Genomic DNA, 21320 nt, shown 5'->3' with positions numbered 1-21320 from the left:
AAATAAAGAAATATAATAAAAAATGCGAGTGTGCAAAATAAAAAAATAAATTTTTATTCCACATCTATATATTCTTAAAGTGTACTCCTTAATTTACCCATTTTCCAAATGAGTAAATTTTTTTACCCATAACCCATATTAATTATAAAATCACTAGATCCATGGATATATCCACAAAATTTACCCAATGGGTAAATAAATTTACCCATGACCCATATTAAGTATAAAATCTATATATCCATGGATATATCCATATAAGTTTACCCATTTTTTTACCCATCAAAACACTAAACATGGAAATTTTTTGAATTTTAAAATTTAAACATCTTATCTAAGGAAAGATTTGCATGATTTTCTCACATCTGTTACAACACTAATTCAATGATAATGATTGGTTTCCTTATTCTCTCTCATTCTTTGCAAGCATGACCTAATTTTTTCATAAAATTCTTGATGAAGATTTGATGTGTATCATGTTCGTCATACAAGTTTACAAAATATGTTGTTCATCTGTTAAAACCAGGTTCATGATTTACTGAATATATCCAGATGGATTCTCGAGGAACAAGTACATCAGGTATTCATCTCCTTTGTCAGTTTACTTATAATAACATCGTTTTGCAGATATCTGATTTGATTATGATTTTCTTAAAGGTTCAAAATGACGTGTTCGTGGACGCAATGTTGAAAATGTGTTTAAAAATCCATCAGAACCAGAGAATCAAGGTAGTGTACACTTTAATTTAATTTCTGATTCGTTTATTGAAAGTGATAATAATGTTCATGTATTAATTTAGCTTGTCAAACATCGTACGCGTGGGAAGAATGTGGACAAGAATCTCACAAATTCAGTGAACAGATATGATACACGTAAGCTTTCTCTAAAGAATTTCAGATTGGTTGATGTGTATATATGTTTGACAGACCATGTTATGTAACATACCATGTATCTTCTCCGACTGAGCATATGAGTAATGATAATGTACATTGTTATACATATATTTGATGTGCTTATGTTAATAAAATAGGTCATTCTGTAAGAACTCTGTTATCAATATTGATCAAAGCGTGACACCAGAACAGGGTATTGGTCTCATTGTTTATCCGCCTGATTGATTTTATACATGGATTGATAAATGTGTCCTGAAGTTTCTATTAACATTCAGGAATAAGACAGTTTTCGAAAGGTGTGTTTCATAGTAGAGTTGCTGCAATCTGGAAAGCAATAGAATGACATCAGAGTACATCAATTGTATTATTCTTCATCCATTCTTATTGTTATTATATAGTTTTTGTAATGATGTCTTCAGGTTTAGCATATATGTGCCGTGTTGCTGTTAATAATAAAATAGGTCATTCTGTAACAACTCCGCAATCAATGATTGATCAAAGCGTGATACCAAAACAAGGTATTTGTATCATTGTTTATCCGTCTGATTCTTTTAATACGTACATTTATAATTGTGACTTGAATTTTCTATTAACTCAGGAATAAGACAGTTTTTGAAAGGTGTTTTGCATAGCGGAGTTGCAGCAAATCTGGAAAGCAATAGAATGACATCAAAGTACAATAATGGTATCATTCTTTATCCATTCTTATTGGTATTATATATTTTTTCCAATTTTGTCTTCGATCATTTATTATATATGTTATGTTGCTGTTAATAATTTAGGCCTAATATATTGTTAAGATCATCAATAGGTAAAATAAGGATGGACTTTACCAATTACTACTGATTAACAACTTCATACAGTTACTGTTTTATCTCAGTTTACACGTTTAAAACAGCAACCACAAAGTGTTCTAAAGAGTTCTCTTTCAATATTTGATGAAAATATATCTCCTAATATTTCAGCAGCCTCAAAACCAGGTTAATTTTAAAATAGTTTGATCAACATCTTATTCCAGCCTATTAGGAGATGTTGGTCATGTTTCATGCTTCCATTTATTTTTCATCTTCTATGTAGTGCAAAAAGTAAGAATTCGTTCAAAGAATTTGAACAACCAAGATCTCGGTGTTTTTCATAACACCTTAGCAGATGGAGAAAGCAATAGAATGACACCAAAGCACAATAATGGTATCATTCTCACTCCATTCTGAGATGTATCATACCTTTTTATAATTGTGCCATCAATTTGCCTATATTTGTTGTGTTTCAGTTAATAATATAGGCCATCCAATGAGAACTCCTCTATCAAGAACTGGATGAACGTGTGCCACCTGATATATCGTTAAGATCGTCAAGAGGTAAAATTTAGTTGGATTTATTTCACGATTACTATTTTTAACATCTATTAGGCCAAAATTTATAGCGGAGACATGCTTCAGGTAGTATTTCATCTCAGAATTCACAGGTTAACACAGCAGACGCAAAGTGTTCTGCAGACCTCTCTTGCAGAAAATCTTGAAAGCCACATAATTTGTTTCAGAAGAACCTAATGGTATAATTCTTGATATATCTCATTTTTCTGATACATCTGTTATTAAATTGCTTTTGAAATTGTGGATTTTGTGGGAATAGTTGCGACAATGTACAATAGATCTATGATACAGCCTGTTGCGGTAAAAAAATCACAATCGTGTCCGCTGAGTCCTCTATCAAGATTTGATCAAAATATATCTCCTAATATTCCATCGAATTTAAAATCAGGTTAATTTTCATTACTTTCATTAACTTCTTATTTCAGTCTATGTATGAGTGTTTATCAGCGCAGATGCTAAAATATGTTTCCCATCTTCTATGTAGTGCATAAAGTTAGGATTCGTCCAAAGAATTTCAACAAAGAAAATCTCGGTGTATTTCGTAGCACCTTACCAGATTTGAGAAAAATATCCGAACAATGTACGTCATCGCCTAATATTCAGTTTTCTTCTGCAACTAATACACAGTAATTAGGTAATTTTTTAAACAATAAAATGCAATTCTGAATGTATCAGTTGATTATGAAATTATGTCAAATTCTAAAAATTTCAGTATTCTGTAAAATATTTTTTCAGGAATGTATTCCTCTTCTCAATCATGTGAACAAAGTACAAATTAATTTCTACGCATAATATCGCCAAACGTTCCTGTCAAAGGTATCAAAATTTGCGGCTTATTCCTGAATTACAAAACTCTGAAGGATTATTTAAACAATGTGTCATGTTTAATACTCTGCATCTACTAATGTATATCATGCAGAACATAATAGTAAAAATGCAGAAATTCAGAATATTAACAGCAGTGGAAACAGTTCTCTCATATTCTCAGTTCCTGAATCCTGTGTGACAACCGATCACAAACAAAAAGGTGTCAAAAAGAAAATTGTTGCTGACAGTGAAGAAGAACAAAATCCTTCAACAAAGTTTTGTGGAAAACTATTACCAGGTCCTTCATTGTTCAATACAACAAATATAAAGAGTACATTTGAAAAAGGTGAAAGTTCTAGGCGAAAAAATTTAATGAATGAGTTCAACGATGTTGATGACAATGTTACTATCGACAGTGATACAATATGTAGAGGTATTAATTATTTATTTTCAAATAATTTGTTTAATTCTGCAGGACATTAATAATTATTTTACTGTCTGAAGCATCACCTACTTTTGCTCAATGATGATTTTTAAAAATTTGCATTTTTTTCGACAGACATGGCAAGTGATATTGAGGATATTGATGAAGAATATTTGAGCAATAATCAATCTATGTGGGACAGATACTTGGATCTTGGAGCTCCTGATAAACTCTGTTCGAAATGTGATGCTGTCATGTGGAATCACGAAAAAAACAATAAGAGTTCTCCTACTAAGCCACCAACATTTTCTCTTTGTTGTAAAAATGGTCAAGTCATACTGGATAAGGAGAAACAGCCTCCTGAACCTCTGGGTACTCTCCTTACTGGTGGTGTTCATTTTAAGCATTTCAAACAAAACATAAGGTTTTACAACTGCATGTTTGCCATGAGTTCTACTGGAGGAAAGATTGACCATTCAATAAACAGAGGTGGTGCGCCATATTGCTTCAAGGTCCAAGGTGTTAATTACCATAATATAGGAAGTCTGGTCCCAACAGACTATAACACTCCAAAGATTTGTCAGCTTTATATCTATGACACAGAGGACGAAATCAACAACAGGATCAATACAGTTAATGGTGGCAGGGTTGCTGTTAATGAAGAAATTGTACAATCTTTGTTGCATATGTTGGATGAGCATAACAGGTTGGTTAAAGGTTTTCGTATGGCTCGCAAAAGGGTTAGGCATGTAACAACCCAAATCCGGGGTCAAGATTTGGTGTCACTAAACAATCATTACATAAAATAAAGAAATAAATAAATAACCCCTTGAATCCGGATCGTTTACAGGGTATGGTATGAAATAAGAATCTAACCTTCTACAACTCACAACAACTAGAATACAAGTATAAATACCTTTGTACTAATGCTCTTGTCATATTCTTCTAACTTCTTCAACCTCTCGCAGCGGAGATTTCTCTAACTTCTGTTGTCTATCAAAGCTATTCACTTTTATCCTTATTTATTTCTGCCAGAAATAAGAATTTACAAAGCAAGAGTGAGCCAAAAATGCCCAGCAAGTATATAATTTGAGTTTCAAGCATTAATACCAAAGGAAAAACTTCCGGAAAAAATCTTAAAACAATTTTAAACAATTTTATTTATTTGAGTGAGTGAGCGAATAAACGATGATTGTCACCCGCCTTCAACTATAAGTCCAAAAGTGACAAGCGGTTCCCAAATTCTTCTCTAGAACGGGGTTTTGTCTGATTTTGGAATCATAAAACCTTTTGAGAGAGAATGCTGTTAATGGAGATCAACAATAAATTAGATTGGACACTAATTCGCATCTATATCCTGCTGATCAGTCAGTATATAATGCAGATCTATACCACCTGTATAGATCCAATCGGGTCCCCAGGCTCTACGGCCCATCTCAAGGCACCGGTCATATTCCGGTCCTTAGGATTAAGTAAAACTTAATCCCACACATCATCATTATCCAACCCATGGAGTATTTTGATGTCAAATCATTTTGAATTCAAAACATCCCAATTTAGGGTTCGCAAATAACCCGAAAGAATGGGTATTTGCTCAAGAGAGCAATCGAATTATAGGAACAAGAATACAAGGATCATGCATAATCAGAGTAATTGTAGCAAAATATAAAACAGTTAACTATCCTGAACTTAGAATAGGAACGAATAAATATTTGCAGTATTTTAAAAGAAAAAATCAGGAATACTTGCCTCAATAAGCTTAAATCGCTATTACTAGTTGATTTTGATTCGACTTGATCGTTCGGCCTTATCGTCAAACGACTATCCCATTCTGGGTACGATTCCAACATTCAGGCCCTTCAATTGGAACTTCGTTGACCTCGACGTCTAATCACTAGATCGTTCCTAGTCCGATGTCGATACTCGGATTTTCCGTCTAGGACCTACATGGTTAAAATATCCTAATTCAGATAATCGTTTCGCTTAAGCTCAACTTAATACCACTATCACCTCTACCCATGCGATTTCATATTCCAACTTATATTTATATGTATTATTAAAATACACATAGCAATTAGGGTTCACATCTTCAAGACTCGGTTCGGTATTTATTTTCGGAAAATACGTATATTTGTTATTTCGAAAATAGGGTAATCGATTATTCACAAAATATCTTGTCACGTCACGAAAGTAGGTTTCGTAACATTCAATTATATATCCTCGTTCGACGTCTTCGATAATTACATGTTACGTTCCCGTATTTTTGGAATCAGTTTCCCGAAACTCGGGCAACGTCTCCTTTGTTTATCGGCCTACCCGTCGAACAATTCGACGTCCATCACAATCAACAGCAACAACATCCAATCCAATTTGCAATCCCAAACACCATTACAATTTCAATTATTTCTTATTATCATCCGTACTTTTTCGGTTTTGTTTGTATTTTTCGTTTCGTAAATAAATTTTTACCGAACTAATGTTATTTTAATAATAAATGTAGGACTCAGATAAAAATCATCATCGCCCACCGTCGGCTCGCCGAGGCTCATCGCCGACGGCGGTAAAGTTCGTCGGTACCCGATAATTTCGGGTTTCCATACGAACCTCACCGATTAAATATATAATTTCCCGCACGAAATTCATTTTTATTTCACGAATATTTATTTAATAATTTCCTGTAAATAAATAAAATAATTAAATAAATAAAAATTTTCGAAAACCAGCATAGCAACACGCGCATACGCGCAACACAACTAGGAACAGAACACAGGCAGCAGTCGGACAACCTCACGCCACCAACACGCGCCACACGCGTGGGCGGCGGTGATGGTCACCGGAAACCGGAACACATCCGAGAATCAAATCGGAACACAGCACGGAAACCACAAACACTACCATCAATAACTAAAACAGGTCGGAAGAAACAAGAACCAGACGGCTACACGACGGTACCGCCAGTATAAACACCACACACACAACACTGAACACACACGACACTGAACACACACGACATTGAACACACACACACGAGGCTATACACACACATATAAATATGTATATATATTCATGTATTTACAAAAATTGACAAAAAAGAAGAAGGCAGGGGTGGCGATTTCGCCGGAGAAAAGAAAGAGGGGTGGCGGTGAACTCACCGGAACAGAGAGCAGGCGGAGGAAGGAAAGGGAAAGGGGAGAAAGGAAGAGGATCGAGAGAGAGAGAGGCAAAGAAGAAATCGACTGTGAGGAGCACAAATCGATCGAGAGAGGAGACAATGAACACAGAAGAGGAAAACGGGTTAAACCCGAACAAGGCTGCCCACCACCCCTTTTTTTATTTAATTATCAATTTCAATACAGTCCCGCGACTAATGTATGTCTAACCTGCAATTTAATTATTTTAACGATACAATACGTGGGTAAAATAGATTGAAATAACTCCAAATATATTTCAAAACTCCCGAATCAATTAAAACTAAAAAATAAAATTTTTGTAAATTTTTAAACAAATTTTGAAACGGAATTCATTCCCGCTTTTATCAATTAAACAGGTCGACGCGCAGGTGAAATAAATTCCAAAAATCTCCAAACAAATTTTAAAATTCTCGAAATATTCGAAACTAAATAAAATATGAACTTCGAATTTTTTTTGAAGAATTTTGGAATTAAATACTGATTTTACAATTAATTAAAATCAGAAAATTATTTAAAGTTAAATAATCAATAAAATACCGATTTCTAACTTTTATAAACTCCTAAAAATAATAAATGAAATTATAAAATAACAAAAATAATTTTAGAAACAATTTTAGCATTTGTAAGAATAAATATTCATTAAAATTACTTGAAAAAATGAATTAAATTCATATAGCTTGATAATTAATTATAAAATTAATCTTCGCCTCTAACAAATCACAAACAATTGGTAATACAGCAACACAACACTGACGAAACCATCACATATCTTATTTATTTAATAATTCGATAATTACATTTACATATCGGATCCAAAATTAGGTTACTTAGCTGCTAAGTAACTATAAAGACGATACAATTTTAATACCAGATTTGGATAATTATCAAAATAGAGTCTCTTATAAAACACTTTATACAAAAATAAGGTAATAATGTCTCGCCTTTTGAGAATATGGATTCTTATCGATATATAAAACGATTTGCGTATCGAAAATTTCACACCGGGACTCGTACAGGTCAAACCGTACCCCGAATCGAAAAAGTCAAAATACGAAAAGTGTTCAAAATTATCAGATTAGGTTAGGAAGAAGTTTTCGGAAGAGTTTCGGGACGCAAAAACGCAAAAACGGTTGAAGTGGGACGATTTCTGATTTTAAAAGTAATTTTTATAATCACGTAAAAATAATCATTATTAATTCTATAAATTCTTATAAAATCATTCAGCAATCCAAAAATTACCAGAAAATACCAAAATTATCTACATTTAATTCTGGATAATTAAAAAAATTAAAATATTTAACTTTTTATCAGAAATACACATCCAAATATTAATATCAATCATCAAATAATTCACCAAATTCACATAAAATCACATAACAATTATTTATTGATACAAATAATTACATAATATTTCCCGGACGTTACAACGCAAAATGCAGTAGATGAGTTTAAATTGGTTCTGATTTCATCGAGTTCAGCAAGTGGCCGACCAAATCACATTGCTCCATCAGATGAGGTAGCATGATTGATCGTTACTTCTCCTTATGCAAAAGGCTGTCGAGATATTGTCATTGATTCTAGAATTGACAGATTACAGAAGATTTTTGAGACCGATCCACGTTTCATGCAACTTCAATATCCATTACTTTCCCTCACGGAGATATTGGATATTACCGTGAGATCCCATTAAATAGACCTGTGAAGCTTTCTAAGAGAGACGTAGTAGTTACCGAATCTGAAGATCTTGACGAAAAAGGTGATAGAAAGTATATTACAATGAGAGAGTTTTATAATTATAAACTAATGATACGTCTTTCAGAAGGTACAAATTTTCTATTTAACAGAAGTATAATTTCTCATTTAGCTGTTCAACTTTGTGATAATTAGTTTATATTCGATTCATTTATACCTTTTACTATAACAGGTTTGACACCACATCTTGGAGGTCGTTTATGGCAACAATATGTTGTGGATGCTTTCACCGCAATTGAGCAGTACATATTGGACTGGATTAGAGACCATCAAACTACTATAAGATCTGATCTCTACCATAATATCAAAGATGCAATGCAAAGGGGAGATAAAAATCCATCCAATATTGGTAAAGCAATCATTCTTCCCGCTTCATTCACCGGAAGTAAGCGCTATATGACTCAGTATTTTAAAGACTCATTAGAAATATGTCGAACTTTAGGACATCCTTCATTGTTCCTTACTATGACCACTAATACAAAATGGCCCGAAATTCAGCGCATGTTAAAACATATGCCTGGTGTTGATGTTGCTGATGCACCTGATGTTGTAGCCAGAGTCTTTAAAATGAAGGTTGATCAACTTATGAATATGATTAGAAAGAAAAATTGTTTTGGCAGATGTATAGGAGGTATCATTTTCGCTAAGTTTTTTATACTCATTTTATTATTCCTAAATTGTTCTATCAAAATGCACTTTTAGTATATATTTTGCTTGGTACTAACCGTTTTTCTACAATATTTCCATAGTAATGCATGTAATTGAATTCCAGAAGCGTGAATTGCCTCACACTCATATATTAATTTGGTTGCACCCCGACGATAAACCTAAAATAATTGAGCAAATTGATAAAATGGTATCAGTTGAAATTCCTGATCCAGAAATTGATCTAGTTGGATATAATGTCGTGAGCAATTATATGATCCACGAACCATGTGGTCCTGATTATACTAAATCTCCATGCATGGTCAAAGACAACTGTATAAAGCATTTTCCTAAGCTGTATTTTCATTAAGATCCTTAAATTATAAATACTTTACTTTGTTAATAGCCTCCAGTTTTATTACGAGATTTTTTATAATTTTAAATATATTTTGTTACAGGTATAATTCTCATACATTTTTTGATGAGCGTGGATTCCCCATATATAAAAGGAGGACTGGAATTACCATTAACAAGAAGGGGGTCAATCTTGATAATCGCTTTGTTGTCCCATTAAATCACGATCTTTTGGTGCATTTTTAATGTCACATGAATCTGGAGATTTGCAATAATTCAAGATTATTAAAGTACCTTTTCAAATACTTTCTAAAGGGTCATGACACGACAACAATGTGATTGAGGAAAACACGTACAGATATTTCTGCAATAATCCTAAAAAAGCACCAAAAGGTCCGATTGATGAGGTAAAACATTATTTGGATGGGAGATATGTTTGCGTGTCAGAAACATCTTGGAGGATATTTGCTTTTGACATTCATTCTTGTTGGCCATCGGTAGAGAGATTACCGATACATTTACCAGGCGAGAAGCATGTTTCGTTTAAGGATGGAGATGTCTTGAAGGATGTTTACGACAAGGCCATATAAAAAAACCAAGTTAGAAGCATGGTTTGATGCAAATCAGACTTTCCCAAATGCGAGGAATTATAGTTATTCTGAATTTCCAAATAAATTTACTTGGCATCCTCGACCTGGTATCTGGAAAGAAAGGAAAAGAGGAGATGTTATTGGGAGACTCTCTGAAGTGCATTCATCAAGTGGTGAACTATTATATCTCCACATGTTGTTACTTAGGAAGAAAGGTTCCAGGTCTTTTGAAGATCTTAAAACTGTTAATGGACACATCCACGAAACGTTCAAGGAAGCATATGCGGCCCTTGGTCTTCTACAAAATGATAACCAATGGCATGAAGCAATTGCCGAGAACTCCCATACATCATTGCCTCCACAGTTACGTGCAATATTTGTCAATATTTTGGCATATAGTCCTATTTCAGATCCACTTAGACTTTGGGAAGCTAATTGGCAATGTATGTCAGACGATATTCCCATCATCAGGTGACATATGCTTAATGATCCTTATCTATACCTATCAGACGAAGATTTGAAGAATTATGTACTTGCAGGTTTATATCTCATTATCATACTACCTGAATAATTAACATAATTCTGTTTTAGATATTATAAGTATTATAATTTTAAACTAACATAACACTTCATATATATTTTTGCCCGCAGAAATTGAAAAATTGTTTAATGACATCGGGAAGAGTTTGAAGGACTACGCGACAATGCCATTTCCAAGTGAAGTTTATTTTAGCAATGCTGTTAACAGACTACTCCAAGAAGAAACTTCATATGATAAAGAAGAACTGAAAATTTTACATGAAAAGAATCATGGAATGCTCAACCCTGAACAGAAGAACGTTTACGATTCTATCATACAAAATATTTATAATAAGGTAGGTGGTGTTTTCTTTGTATATGGAAGTGGAGGATGCGGCAAGATATTTCTGTGGTAGACATTATATTGTCGCCATTTTCAGAAGGAAAGATTGTGCTTCATGTTGCCTCATATGGAATAACAGTCGTATTGTTGCCTGGTGGTAGAACTGCGTATTCAAGATTCCATATTCCTTTGAAACTTTATCAGGACAGTACAGCCGGAATCAGACATGGAACCGATATTGCAGAATTAATCCAACAAACTGATTTGATCATTTGGGATGAAGCACCAATACAACATCGTCATGCCTTTGAATCTGTTGACCGTTCTTTGAGGGATATAATGTCTGCTATTGACAAAAGGAGAGCAAAGAAGCCATTTGGTGGTATCACAGTAGTTTTTGGTGGAGATTATAGGTAGATTTTACCCGTGATTCCAAAGGCATCCAGAGCTGAAGTAGTAGGTTCCACCCTCAATAAATCAAAGATTTGGGAATTTTGCCAAGTATTTTTACTTAAGCAAAATATGCGGCTTCATGCAGGAAATACATAAATGGAGAATAAAGTTATAGCGGATTTCAATAAATGGCAGCTTTTAGTTGACGATGGTAAAATTGAGAACTTTAGTCCTGATGCAGACACTGGTGAAATGCTAATAAAAATTCCAGATCAATATGTTGTTCATACCACGTAAAATCCTATAGAAAGTCTTTTTGAAATTACTTACCCGGATTTTCTAAGAAACATGTCTTCACATTCTTATCTAAGATCAAGAGCTATCCTAACACCAACTAATGTTGTGGTGGACGACATCAATAACAGCATTCTTGAGAAAATTCTTGGAATTCTACACACATATCTTAGTCAGGATTCAATTGATGATGCTGGTGATAAAGATAATGAATTCAGATCAGCATTTCCAGTAGAGTACCTGAACTCATTAAATATGCCTTGCATTCCTAAGCACGAGTTAAACATCAAGGTTGGCGTCGTTGTCATGCTTATGAGAAATTTAAACCAAATTATGGGATTGTGTAACGACACGCGAATGATTGTGATATCCTGCAAGAAGAATAGTATTGAGTGTGAAATATTATGCGGATCTCATGTTGGCTCAAAATATTTGATCCCGAGGATAGAGATGATTCCAACAGATACCAGCTAGCCTTTTGAGTTTAAAAGAATTCAGTTCCCACTCCAGATTTGTTATGCAATGACAATTAATAAGAGCCAGGGCCAATCACTTGACACAATTGGTCTATACCTTCCCAGAGCAGTGTTTTCTCATGGCTATGTCTACGTTGCCATCTCAAGAGTTATAAGACCAGAAGGTCTCCACATTCTCATCGACAGTGATGATGGTACCACCACAAATATTACATCAAATGTAGTCTATGAAGAAGTATTTTACAACCTACCGAGCATAAATGATGAGAATGTATCAGATTAGTTATTTGTATTGCACATTTATAATCCTGACTAAGTTACTCATCATTTTATTATAATTGGTACTTTGAGAAATTATTTGTTATTAAATTAGAATTACATCAGGTCATATTGGTTATTGATGCTCATATGCGAAGTAAAAGTCAGATTCTCAAATAGTTTTTTATGCATATTAAATTCTTAATATAATTAGATGTGATATGTTTTATATTGATAAGGAGACATTATGATAATCAAAAAAGATTATGGGATAAAAACAACATCCATCAGATAACTAACTCATATTTAAATATTTGTTTAATATCACGTTTATGTTACTAATTGATCTTCTATTTTAACACAATCTTTTTTTCCATGCTAATATTAGTGTAAGATGTTAAGGATCATCATACAACTCTAATAGATATCTATTGTTTGAGATTTTAATGGACTAATTATCAGCCTATCACCTTAAGTATAAAGATAATGTATATCTTTATTAAAAATACAGCCGATTGTCTTAAACGCTCCACACATTCAGATTTTTTTTACTATATATCCAACTCACAAACTAATTTCAGAGTTCATATGGCAGAACATTCAAGTATAATTACAATTTATTACCTCTTTGTTGATATGAACATTTAACATACTCCTTTTTTGATAACATCTATTAACTTTTTCATTACTCAGATATGCAGGACCATCATCATTTATCCAATCTGGATGGTAATCATACTGCTTGGACTTTGAAGGTCCGTGTGACAAGAATGTGGGTATCAACTAATCGACAAGGTGTTTTAGTCAGGCACAATCTTATTCTATTGGACTGTGAGGTTTGATTGAATAACTATATGACTTATACCACATCTATGATTGTGTTTTCCAGCCTCTATCCTAAGATTTTCTTTTTTGCAGAATAATCACATACTTGCAATTGTTCCACTAGCTCTTTGGAATTTGTTTTCCTTTATCATTCATCCTGGCACATTGTTACGTATCAGAATGTTCAGGTTCTTCCAGCTGCTGGGTTTTTGAGGCCTGTACGTTCTACAAATTACATCATGTTTCTTCCCATCACTGTGGTGGTGTTGGAACCTGAGGAAATTTTGAGTATACCGCGCCATAAATTTGATTTGGTTCCTGTGACGCTCCTATATAATTCTCTTCATTGTTCTACTCTCGATGAGCTTCCTATTTATTCCACTGGTATTGCGTATTAAATTTTAGAACAAATCGCTTATAATTTATTGTTTTTAACTTTAAGTTTATTGTTGTAGATGTTATTGGGATTGTTGAACTCCCAACCAGTACAATCTATTATGACAAGATTTGGTGAAAAGGAAGTGTTACGCTTCAGAATTTCAGATGGCGTGTAAGACTCTTCAATAAATTTTTGACAATTATAAAAATACTACGCCATCCTCCAATTTTCATATTTTACGTATTAACACTATTGAACATCCATAAGTGTTTGACGTTTTATTATATTCGTTTTAGGAGGGCCTTCCAAGTGTGTTTTAGCGGTTCTTTGCCAACAAATTTTGAATCATTGTACCAAGTTACTGAAATTGAACCCAAAATTGTGATTCTGGCATCTATTAGAGTCTTTATGTATCGAGGTTAATGTCTTATTTTTTATATTAAAAACCTTTAAAATTGTAAGCCTTCTCATAAGTTATAGAATTTCTTCTAGCTCTTAAATAATATATATTTTTCGCTCTTAAAAACAGGAAGAGCGCAGATCAGCAATATTCCGTCAACAAAACTTTTTGTCAATCTTGATTATCCTGATGTCTTTTATTTGAGGTAGAGGTAACTAAATCCAAATTTGACGCTGCAGAACCATTCCCGTCAACGAAGCTTGAAGACATTTTATTTTTACTGCATTTCTATTAAATTGATGAGACATGTCATTTTTCAATTATTGGAATACTGATAAACTTCCTGATTCAACCGCATTGTCGTATTTGTTTTTATTAAACTTATTTACCACACTATGGATTATTTTATAATTTCTGTGTAAAACATAATTCTCTCAGTATTTGTCTTTATTAAATGTTGGAACAATTTTGATCACATTATCCCAACTTAATAGTTTAGATAAATACATTAATGTAATATGTATATTCTAAAGTTCTGAAAAAAGATGTTATATATAATTCCATTTCGAAAGAATCAAACAGATTCTGTTATAAATATTCATATCATTTTCATATCTTATGCATATTTTTAAATGAATTAGAGAAACAGACAGAGTTATGAACAAAAATATACAAGTTGATAAAAAATGGAATTAATAACACTTTGATTGTGATGATTGGATAAATTTAATTGATTAACCTTAATTAATTAATTAACTCAAAATTTAAAATATAATATTCCATTACATCTAAATTGTACTTATATATTCAAGAATTATATTGAATAGATAGGAAGATAATTGATGATTAATGATATAATCATTCATGATTATATTGTTGTCGGTCTTTATCGTACATATTTAAAAAAAAGTATCAATTAACATCAACTTACCAGATTGAATAAGATAATTGATGAATAATTTGAGAATCAATCAGGACCATATTATTGACAGTCTTTATCATACAGTTAAAATAGAATATCAATTAGCATCAATTTACCAGTTTGAATAGTAATCATAACCTATCAAGTTGCATATATCATTTGCAAATGCATTTAAATTTCATGCCTTGAGATAAACATCAAACATACTCTGACACTAAAAATAAAACTTTAGGTTTCCTCTCAATTTGTTCTCTCTAAAAACATCATTGATTGGTACAAACTGATCTAATATGTTATCATTATTTCTTCATCGTGCATGCTGTCAATTTTTGTTTATAGTTTGTAGGCTTTAATTCCTCAATTGTTAATACTTGACACTTTGTTTAATTGACCTGAACAAAAGCTTCAATGGAGTCTGCAGTATTCAATCTTATTGAAGATCCTTGATCAATCGACTACCAATTGGAAGATTAAGGCTAGAGTAACTAGGATGTGGACCAGCGTTAGCTCTGAGAATGGATCAGTCAAAGGATATAATGATATTAGGCTTGATGATGATGTAAGTCTTATGTTGTAAAATTTTATTATGGTATTACGTAAAATCCTACCTTCTTTTGTATACCAAATGTAACATCCTTTTTTGTTTTAGACTAATCACGTCCATGCATTTGCTTATCTCAATATTTGGAATGGATTCAAAACTCCGGTGATTGAAGGCGTTTATGTTTTTGACCAATTTTCTGTGAAAGATGCTGTCGGTAATCAGAAGCTTGTACAAGCTAATATCTGCATCAGATTTTCACAATATACTACGGTCACCGCTGTTGAAGACGATGACATGATTCCTGCCTACAAATTCGAATTTCTGGATTTAGGTGATCTTTTTGCTGAGGCCAGCAAATATCAGCCACAACAACAGTCTGAATTTGCTATATGTGACCTTAATATAATACTCTTTTGGTTCAGATTATTAGTTTTTTAAAATGCGTACCTTAATATTTCACTGCATTTTATCTTTCACTAAATTAAATATATTGCTCTATTTAATTTAGATTTAATTGGAGTTATTGAGGATTTTGAACCTCTAACGAAACTTGACACAAAATTTGGCATGCGAGACATTGTCAAATTCAGGATTTGTGATTTCAGGTTTGTCGAATGTTTTAATATTTATACTGTAATTATAATTATTTTCTGAGTCCGCCTCTAATGTGGAAGCTGTATATCCTGAAATATATGTTCATTTTTCAATATAGTAATCAACATAAAGTCAGTGTTTGGGGAGATCTTGCTGTGTTGGCCAATAACATTTATACTAAAGAACTCCAGTCTCTGCAATAATAACGAGCACAAAAATTACAACTTTCATGAGTAAGTTCTCTTTAACTACTTAGTATAAATGACCTTGACATTATACAACAATTTCCTGAACTATATTTCTTTGATTTAGATATTGTGCAGATTGGTACTTTGTCATCTTCAAAATTGTACCTCAACTTAGATGATGAATCTGTGACTGATATGAGGATGAGATACTACGATTAAGAATTATAATAATTACATAATTACATCACGTTTGCATGTTTAATAACAGTTGATAGGAGGCTGAGTTAATAAACATCAATGTTTACCTTTGTAGGTTGAAGGAGGAGGGATATTTGTCAAAGAGAGAAAAATATCTTAAGGCGGCAAAATCTGAATTTGTTCAAACCTTTATGGAAAGAATGACATTAAAGGATCTCAATGAAAAGCTGACATATGATGACTTAAAGGTTTTATGTTAGGTCACACACACACTGTAGAGGGGGTGAATACAGTGTATAGTACACTCAAATCGAACTTTAAGATCTTAAGTAACAGAAAACAAACTTTATTGAAACAATAAACTCTGTTACAGTATGGAACTGTTACCTCTCAGTGATGAACAAATATCACGAGAGCTGCTAGGGTTACAATGAATAATCTTTTCTAATAATGATAACACTTATAGTGTAAACCCTATGTCTGTGTTTATATACTACACAGTTACAAGATAATCGCTAATTGATATGGAATATAATTCTGCTTCCTAAAATATATCAATCAGATATCTTTTCTTCCAAGTATTCCATTCTTCACGGAATTCCTTCTTCATGCATATCTCTTCTTATGTTTATCTCGATCTTCTTTCCTTTAATCAGCTACTGTCCTTATCTGATTGTCCTTCAGCACTTAAGTTCTGATATCTATCTTCTGATGATTATCTCCTGATAATATAAGTACTGATATCCTTAAGTCCTGACTTCCAGTATAAGTACTGATCAACAGTTAAGTACTGATTTATCCTGTTCACGTAAGATCTGAAAGCTAAACATAAAACATATTAGCCATGACATTATCAAATATATCTAACAATCTCCCCCAACTTATAAATTAACAAAATATACAAGTTTAACAGATATTTGATGATGTCAAAAACATTAAGTACAAATGCATGAGAAATAGACTAGATAACTACAACTTACAGTCCTTAAAGTTTTTACCAATTTCAACTTCTGATAACAACTTCAATCTGTATAAATATCAGAATTTAAGCAGTTGTAGATCTTCGACTTGGCTTCTTCATTTTATGATCTCTCTAATGTCAGGAGTTGTTCTGAGATAGTTCTTCAACAAACATTTCTCAGCATATCTTAGTTCATCAATCATTCTCCTTTTAACACCTTTAAGCTCTGCAGTATCTTCACCAGTTTGAAAGATTGCAGCTCTGAGATCATTAATCTTTGCTTTTCTCAACTCCTGATCTAGTCTTATGACATAAGCTTTGTCAGACTCAAGATTGAATTCAAGTCCCTTAATACCAAGATACGTTCTGATCTGTGCAGTATTAGGCTTCATATCAACAATATCACCATTGTGATCTCTGTACTTTGGAACATATATGCTGTCAGACTTAACAGAATAAAGCCTTTTCTGTCTCTGAATCTGTTCTTTTAAGTAGTTTGCAGCAGTCTCTGTTATTCTGTCATCCACTTGAAGTAAGAAAAGTACATGCTCCAATTCTTCAAAATACTTCAAAGGAATGGCATTTTGTCTTATATGATAAACCCTACCATCTGTCATGAAATACAACATGATGTATTCTTTCAAGTAGGTATGGTAAACCATCTGTACAGATTCCAGTTGATTCAATCTCTCAGGAGTTGCTCCAATACCTGGTTCACTCAAGGAATTTGGATCATTGGTAGTGTTGTGTACTCTTCTTTCATCAGCACTTCCCAATCCAGTTTTATCTCTAGCTTCCTTTCCAGTAACTACTCTTGCTTCAAAACCACTTGCAGTAGTCTTCAAAGATTGAGTCTATTTTGCTTTAGTGAATCCTGGTAGGAGTGTCTTTGATCTATTTTCTGATATCAAGTTAACTTGAGCACTGTCAGAGGTTACTTGCTTCTTCTGAATATCAGAACTTACAATTTCTTGACTTTGAACAACTTGAGCCATGTCAGAGGTTATTTTAAGAACTTTTCTTGTAGTCAGAGCAAGATCATCTTTTCCATCAGTAATTTCTTCTTCCTCAGGAGGTACATAAGCTTTGATAGGTTCACCAACCTTTTCTTTACCCTTGGATCTTGGATCTATCTGTGGTTGTGATCTAGCCAAAGTTGCTTCAGTATGTGTCCTTTCTTTGATCACAATGCCTTTAGGTTTTGGAAGTAACTTTTTACCAGAAGCTTCAGATTTAGATGTGACTTTCTCTGATTTAAGTCTGGCTTCTTCTTCCTTTAAACTTTCCAAGTCCATCCCTGGATTTTCTTGAAGAAATAACTGTCTTGACATTTCCTCATCAAGATCTAGAAGTTCATCAGAACTTATCCTTTTACCAGCAGCAGAACTTATTCTTTTCCCAGTATCAGAACTTGTTCTGTGACTAGCTTGTCTTGATGTAAACCTTCTACCTTGACTATGACCACTACCCATTCCAGAGGTTCCTTGGTCATCTTTTCCATCATCCTTTCCTTGCAGTGTCTTGTTGGTTGTGCATTTGGACTTAATTACCTTCTCCCCCTTTTTGGCATCAGCAGGTAATAAAAGAGAGATAAGTAGTTCCACTGAGGTCTGGATTTCAGTAAGTTGCGATTGCTGAGAAGCTTGATTTGTCAGAATTTGATCAATCTGAGCTTGTTGTTTCTCTTGAGTTTTCTCAATATAAGCAACCCTGTCAATGGTAGGTTGGAAGAACTTTTTCTTATCAATTTTCCAAACTTGTTCCTGTTTGATAAAGTTCTCCTGAATCTTGTGTAGCTCTGCATGAGTATTGGAATGAAGACCTTGTAGATGTTTAGTACTCAATGCAGTGACTCTAAGCTGGGTTTTAAAATCATCAGAATTTAACATTTCATCAGCTTTAGTCAAGTGCTCAGCAAGATGTAAAGCATTTGGAACACATGAAACTGAGTTCCATTCCTTAGTCCACTCCTGACCTGCAGGAGTTTCACTCCAAGGCACTGGTGCATCCCTGATAATAAACTCCTTTACCAGTTCAGACTTAGGAAGAGTCGGTGGAGGAGTATGTCCTGAAGGACCTGCTTCATCAGCATCTACAGTTGTAGCAGCTTCACCAGTATCTCCAACATTTGCAGCATCAGAACTTAAAGAATCAGTATCTTCTGATAAGACAACAGTGTGAGTAGCAATGGAGGCTTCAGCATCCTCTAATTGCTGATCTGATACTAAGTTCTGATCAACAGCCATATCCTGATGCTCACCTAAAATCTGATCATCAGCATCTTGATGCAGAGAAGGTGTTGTTGATAACTCTGGAGTTTGAACAGCATCAGTAACAGGTGTTGTGGAAGGATCATTTGCTGTTGGAGCTTCTAAGAAAAGTATTGCAGGCACAACCAGGTTCTGAATATCAATTTCAGCACATGTGCCTGGATCAACAAGAGACACAGATGGTGAGTTAGCCTTGTCAGATACAGCTTCCTGAGATGGAGTTGATGGAGAAGAAGTGACTGGAGCAAATTCCTTGTCTTGTGAGATCAGAGATTCCTGATCCCCTTCCTTAGCTGCTTCCTCCTCATCATCTGAAACTGGCCTTTGTGCCCTCTGTTTCTTGTACTTCCTTGTTGATTTGGATTCCTTGGGAGTTTCAGGAACTATCATACGTCTAAGCCTCTTGAGAAGCCTAGAACCCCCAATTTCAGAATCCTTCTGAGAAGTTGCTTTCTCAGCTTCAACCACCATAGGTTCTGAAGAAGGAATCTGTTCCTCAGAATCTGATTCATCTCTCAAAGTAATTCTCCTCTTCTTTTGAGGTGTTTGAGGAACAATCTTTGTTCTCTTTGGCTTAGAGGATGTAGGCTTCACAGTAGGTGCTGAAGAAGAAGGTTGAGCAGTCTGTGAAGTGGAGAGATAGGATTTGAGATAAGTTCTGAGGGTAGGTTGAGTAGAATGAGAGGTAGGTACTGAGGTTGATGGATTTTGGGTGGTGGGAGGTGGTTGGACATCAGAGTAAACAGATCTATACGTATCAGGATCAGCATTTACCAGGATCTGTTTTACAGACTTAGGAATCTGTAATGGTCTAACCACTTTCTTCTTAGTATCAGCATTTACCAGGTCATTAAAGTATCGTTTTGCAACCTTAAAAGGTGGGGTTTGAGTGCTGACTAAATGAGGTTCATCAGTACAGTAAGTGTAAATAAGTTGACAGAATCTAGCAAAATAAACAACATCTCGATCCTCTTTCATCCTATCCCCAATAAAACCAATTATTCCAGTTGCAAAATCAAAATGAGTTTGATGGATAATAGCATACCCTATGTGCTGACTCAGAATTGGGATAGCATCAAAATTTGAACATTTGTTCCCAAAAGCTTTGGTGATGCAATCAAAGAAGAAACTCCATTCTCTTCTGATATTAGCCTGTTTCAACTGTCCAAGTTTCGTCAGACTCTTTTCATACCATTAACTCCCGAAGGGCTGAGTCCTCTGGAACTGAGAAAGTACAATCCTCTGGAAGATGTAAAGCCCTGCGTACTGTACCAGAAGTGACTACAAAAGATGAATCACCCACTTGGAAGATAATACTGGGAGTTCCACGGTTACCACCATCATCAAAAATGCCAGTCCTCCAGAACCTCAGAACTTGTTGACTTGAAAATAATTCAGGCTGAGTTAAGGCGTACCCAACCTCACTATGTGCAAGAAGATCTTGCACAAAGTGCAATTCAGATGGAGCTTCAGCATGATCAAGAATTGCAGCATAGTTGTTTGGAACAAACTTTGCTCCATCAATGATTAAATCCTTTGGTACCATGTGAAAAAATTGAGAATTAAGTATGCCTGATAGGTGTTTGATATAATGTCTGTATGAAAACAACGGAAAAAGTAAAGTGAAGGAGAGTAAAAGTAAGAAGAGAGATAAAAGATGAAGAAATTAAAAAGATTACAGAAATCTTCTCTCTGCTGTACTTATACAAAAAAATATTACCGTTGGAAC

The 21320-nt window shown here is 33.9% G+C and overlaps 3 protein-coding genes across 3 annotated transcripts; all 3 read left to right on the top strand.

Moving 5' to 3' along the window:
- The first annotated feature begins 549 nt into the window (after window positions 1–549).
- On the top strand, window positions 550–9683 carry LOC141696370 (uncharacterized). The gene is made up of 11 exons (XM_074500520.1): window positions 550–577; window positions 1311–1409; window positions 1490–1602; window positions 1790–1871; window positions 3184–3504; window positions 3631–4244; window positions 6219–6443; window positions 6589–6733; window positions 8611–9069; window positions 9188–9440; window positions 9542–9683. The coding sequence occupies exons 1-11, from the start codon at window positions 550–552 to the stop codon at window positions 9681–9683; spliced, it is 2481 nt and encodes an 826-aa protein (XP_074356621.1).
- A 321-nt stretch (window positions 9684–10004) lies between these two features.
- On the top strand, window positions 10005–11306 carry LOC141696369 (uncharacterized). Its single transcript, XM_074500519.1, has 4 exons — window positions 10005–10470; window positions 10537–10566; window positions 10679–10942; window positions 10987–11306. The coding sequence occupies exons 1-4, from the start codon at window positions 10005–10007 to the stop codon at window positions 11304–11306; spliced, it is 1080 nt and encodes a 359-aa protein (XP_074356620.1).
- Window positions 11307–11630: 324 nt separating this feature from the next.
- On the top strand, window positions 11631–12050 carry LOC141696368 (uncharacterized). The gene has a single exon (XM_074500518.1). It carries the CDS (start codon window positions 11631–11633, stop codon window positions 12048–12050), a length of 420 nt encoding a protein of 139 aa, XP_074356619.1.
- Window positions 12051–21320: the final 9270 nt, after the last annotated feature.

The sequence above is a fragment of the Apium graveolens genome, chromosome 11 (genome assembly GCF_009905375.1).
Source record: "Apium graveolens cultivar Ventura chromosome 11, ASM990537v1, whole genome shotgun sequence".
Taxonomy (NCBI): Eukaryota; Viridiplantae; Streptophyta; class Magnoliopsida; order Apiales; family Apiaceae; genus Apium; species Apium graveolens.
Note: the sequence above shows the minus strand (reverse complement) of the source record. Positions and strands in the feature narration are given on the sequence as shown.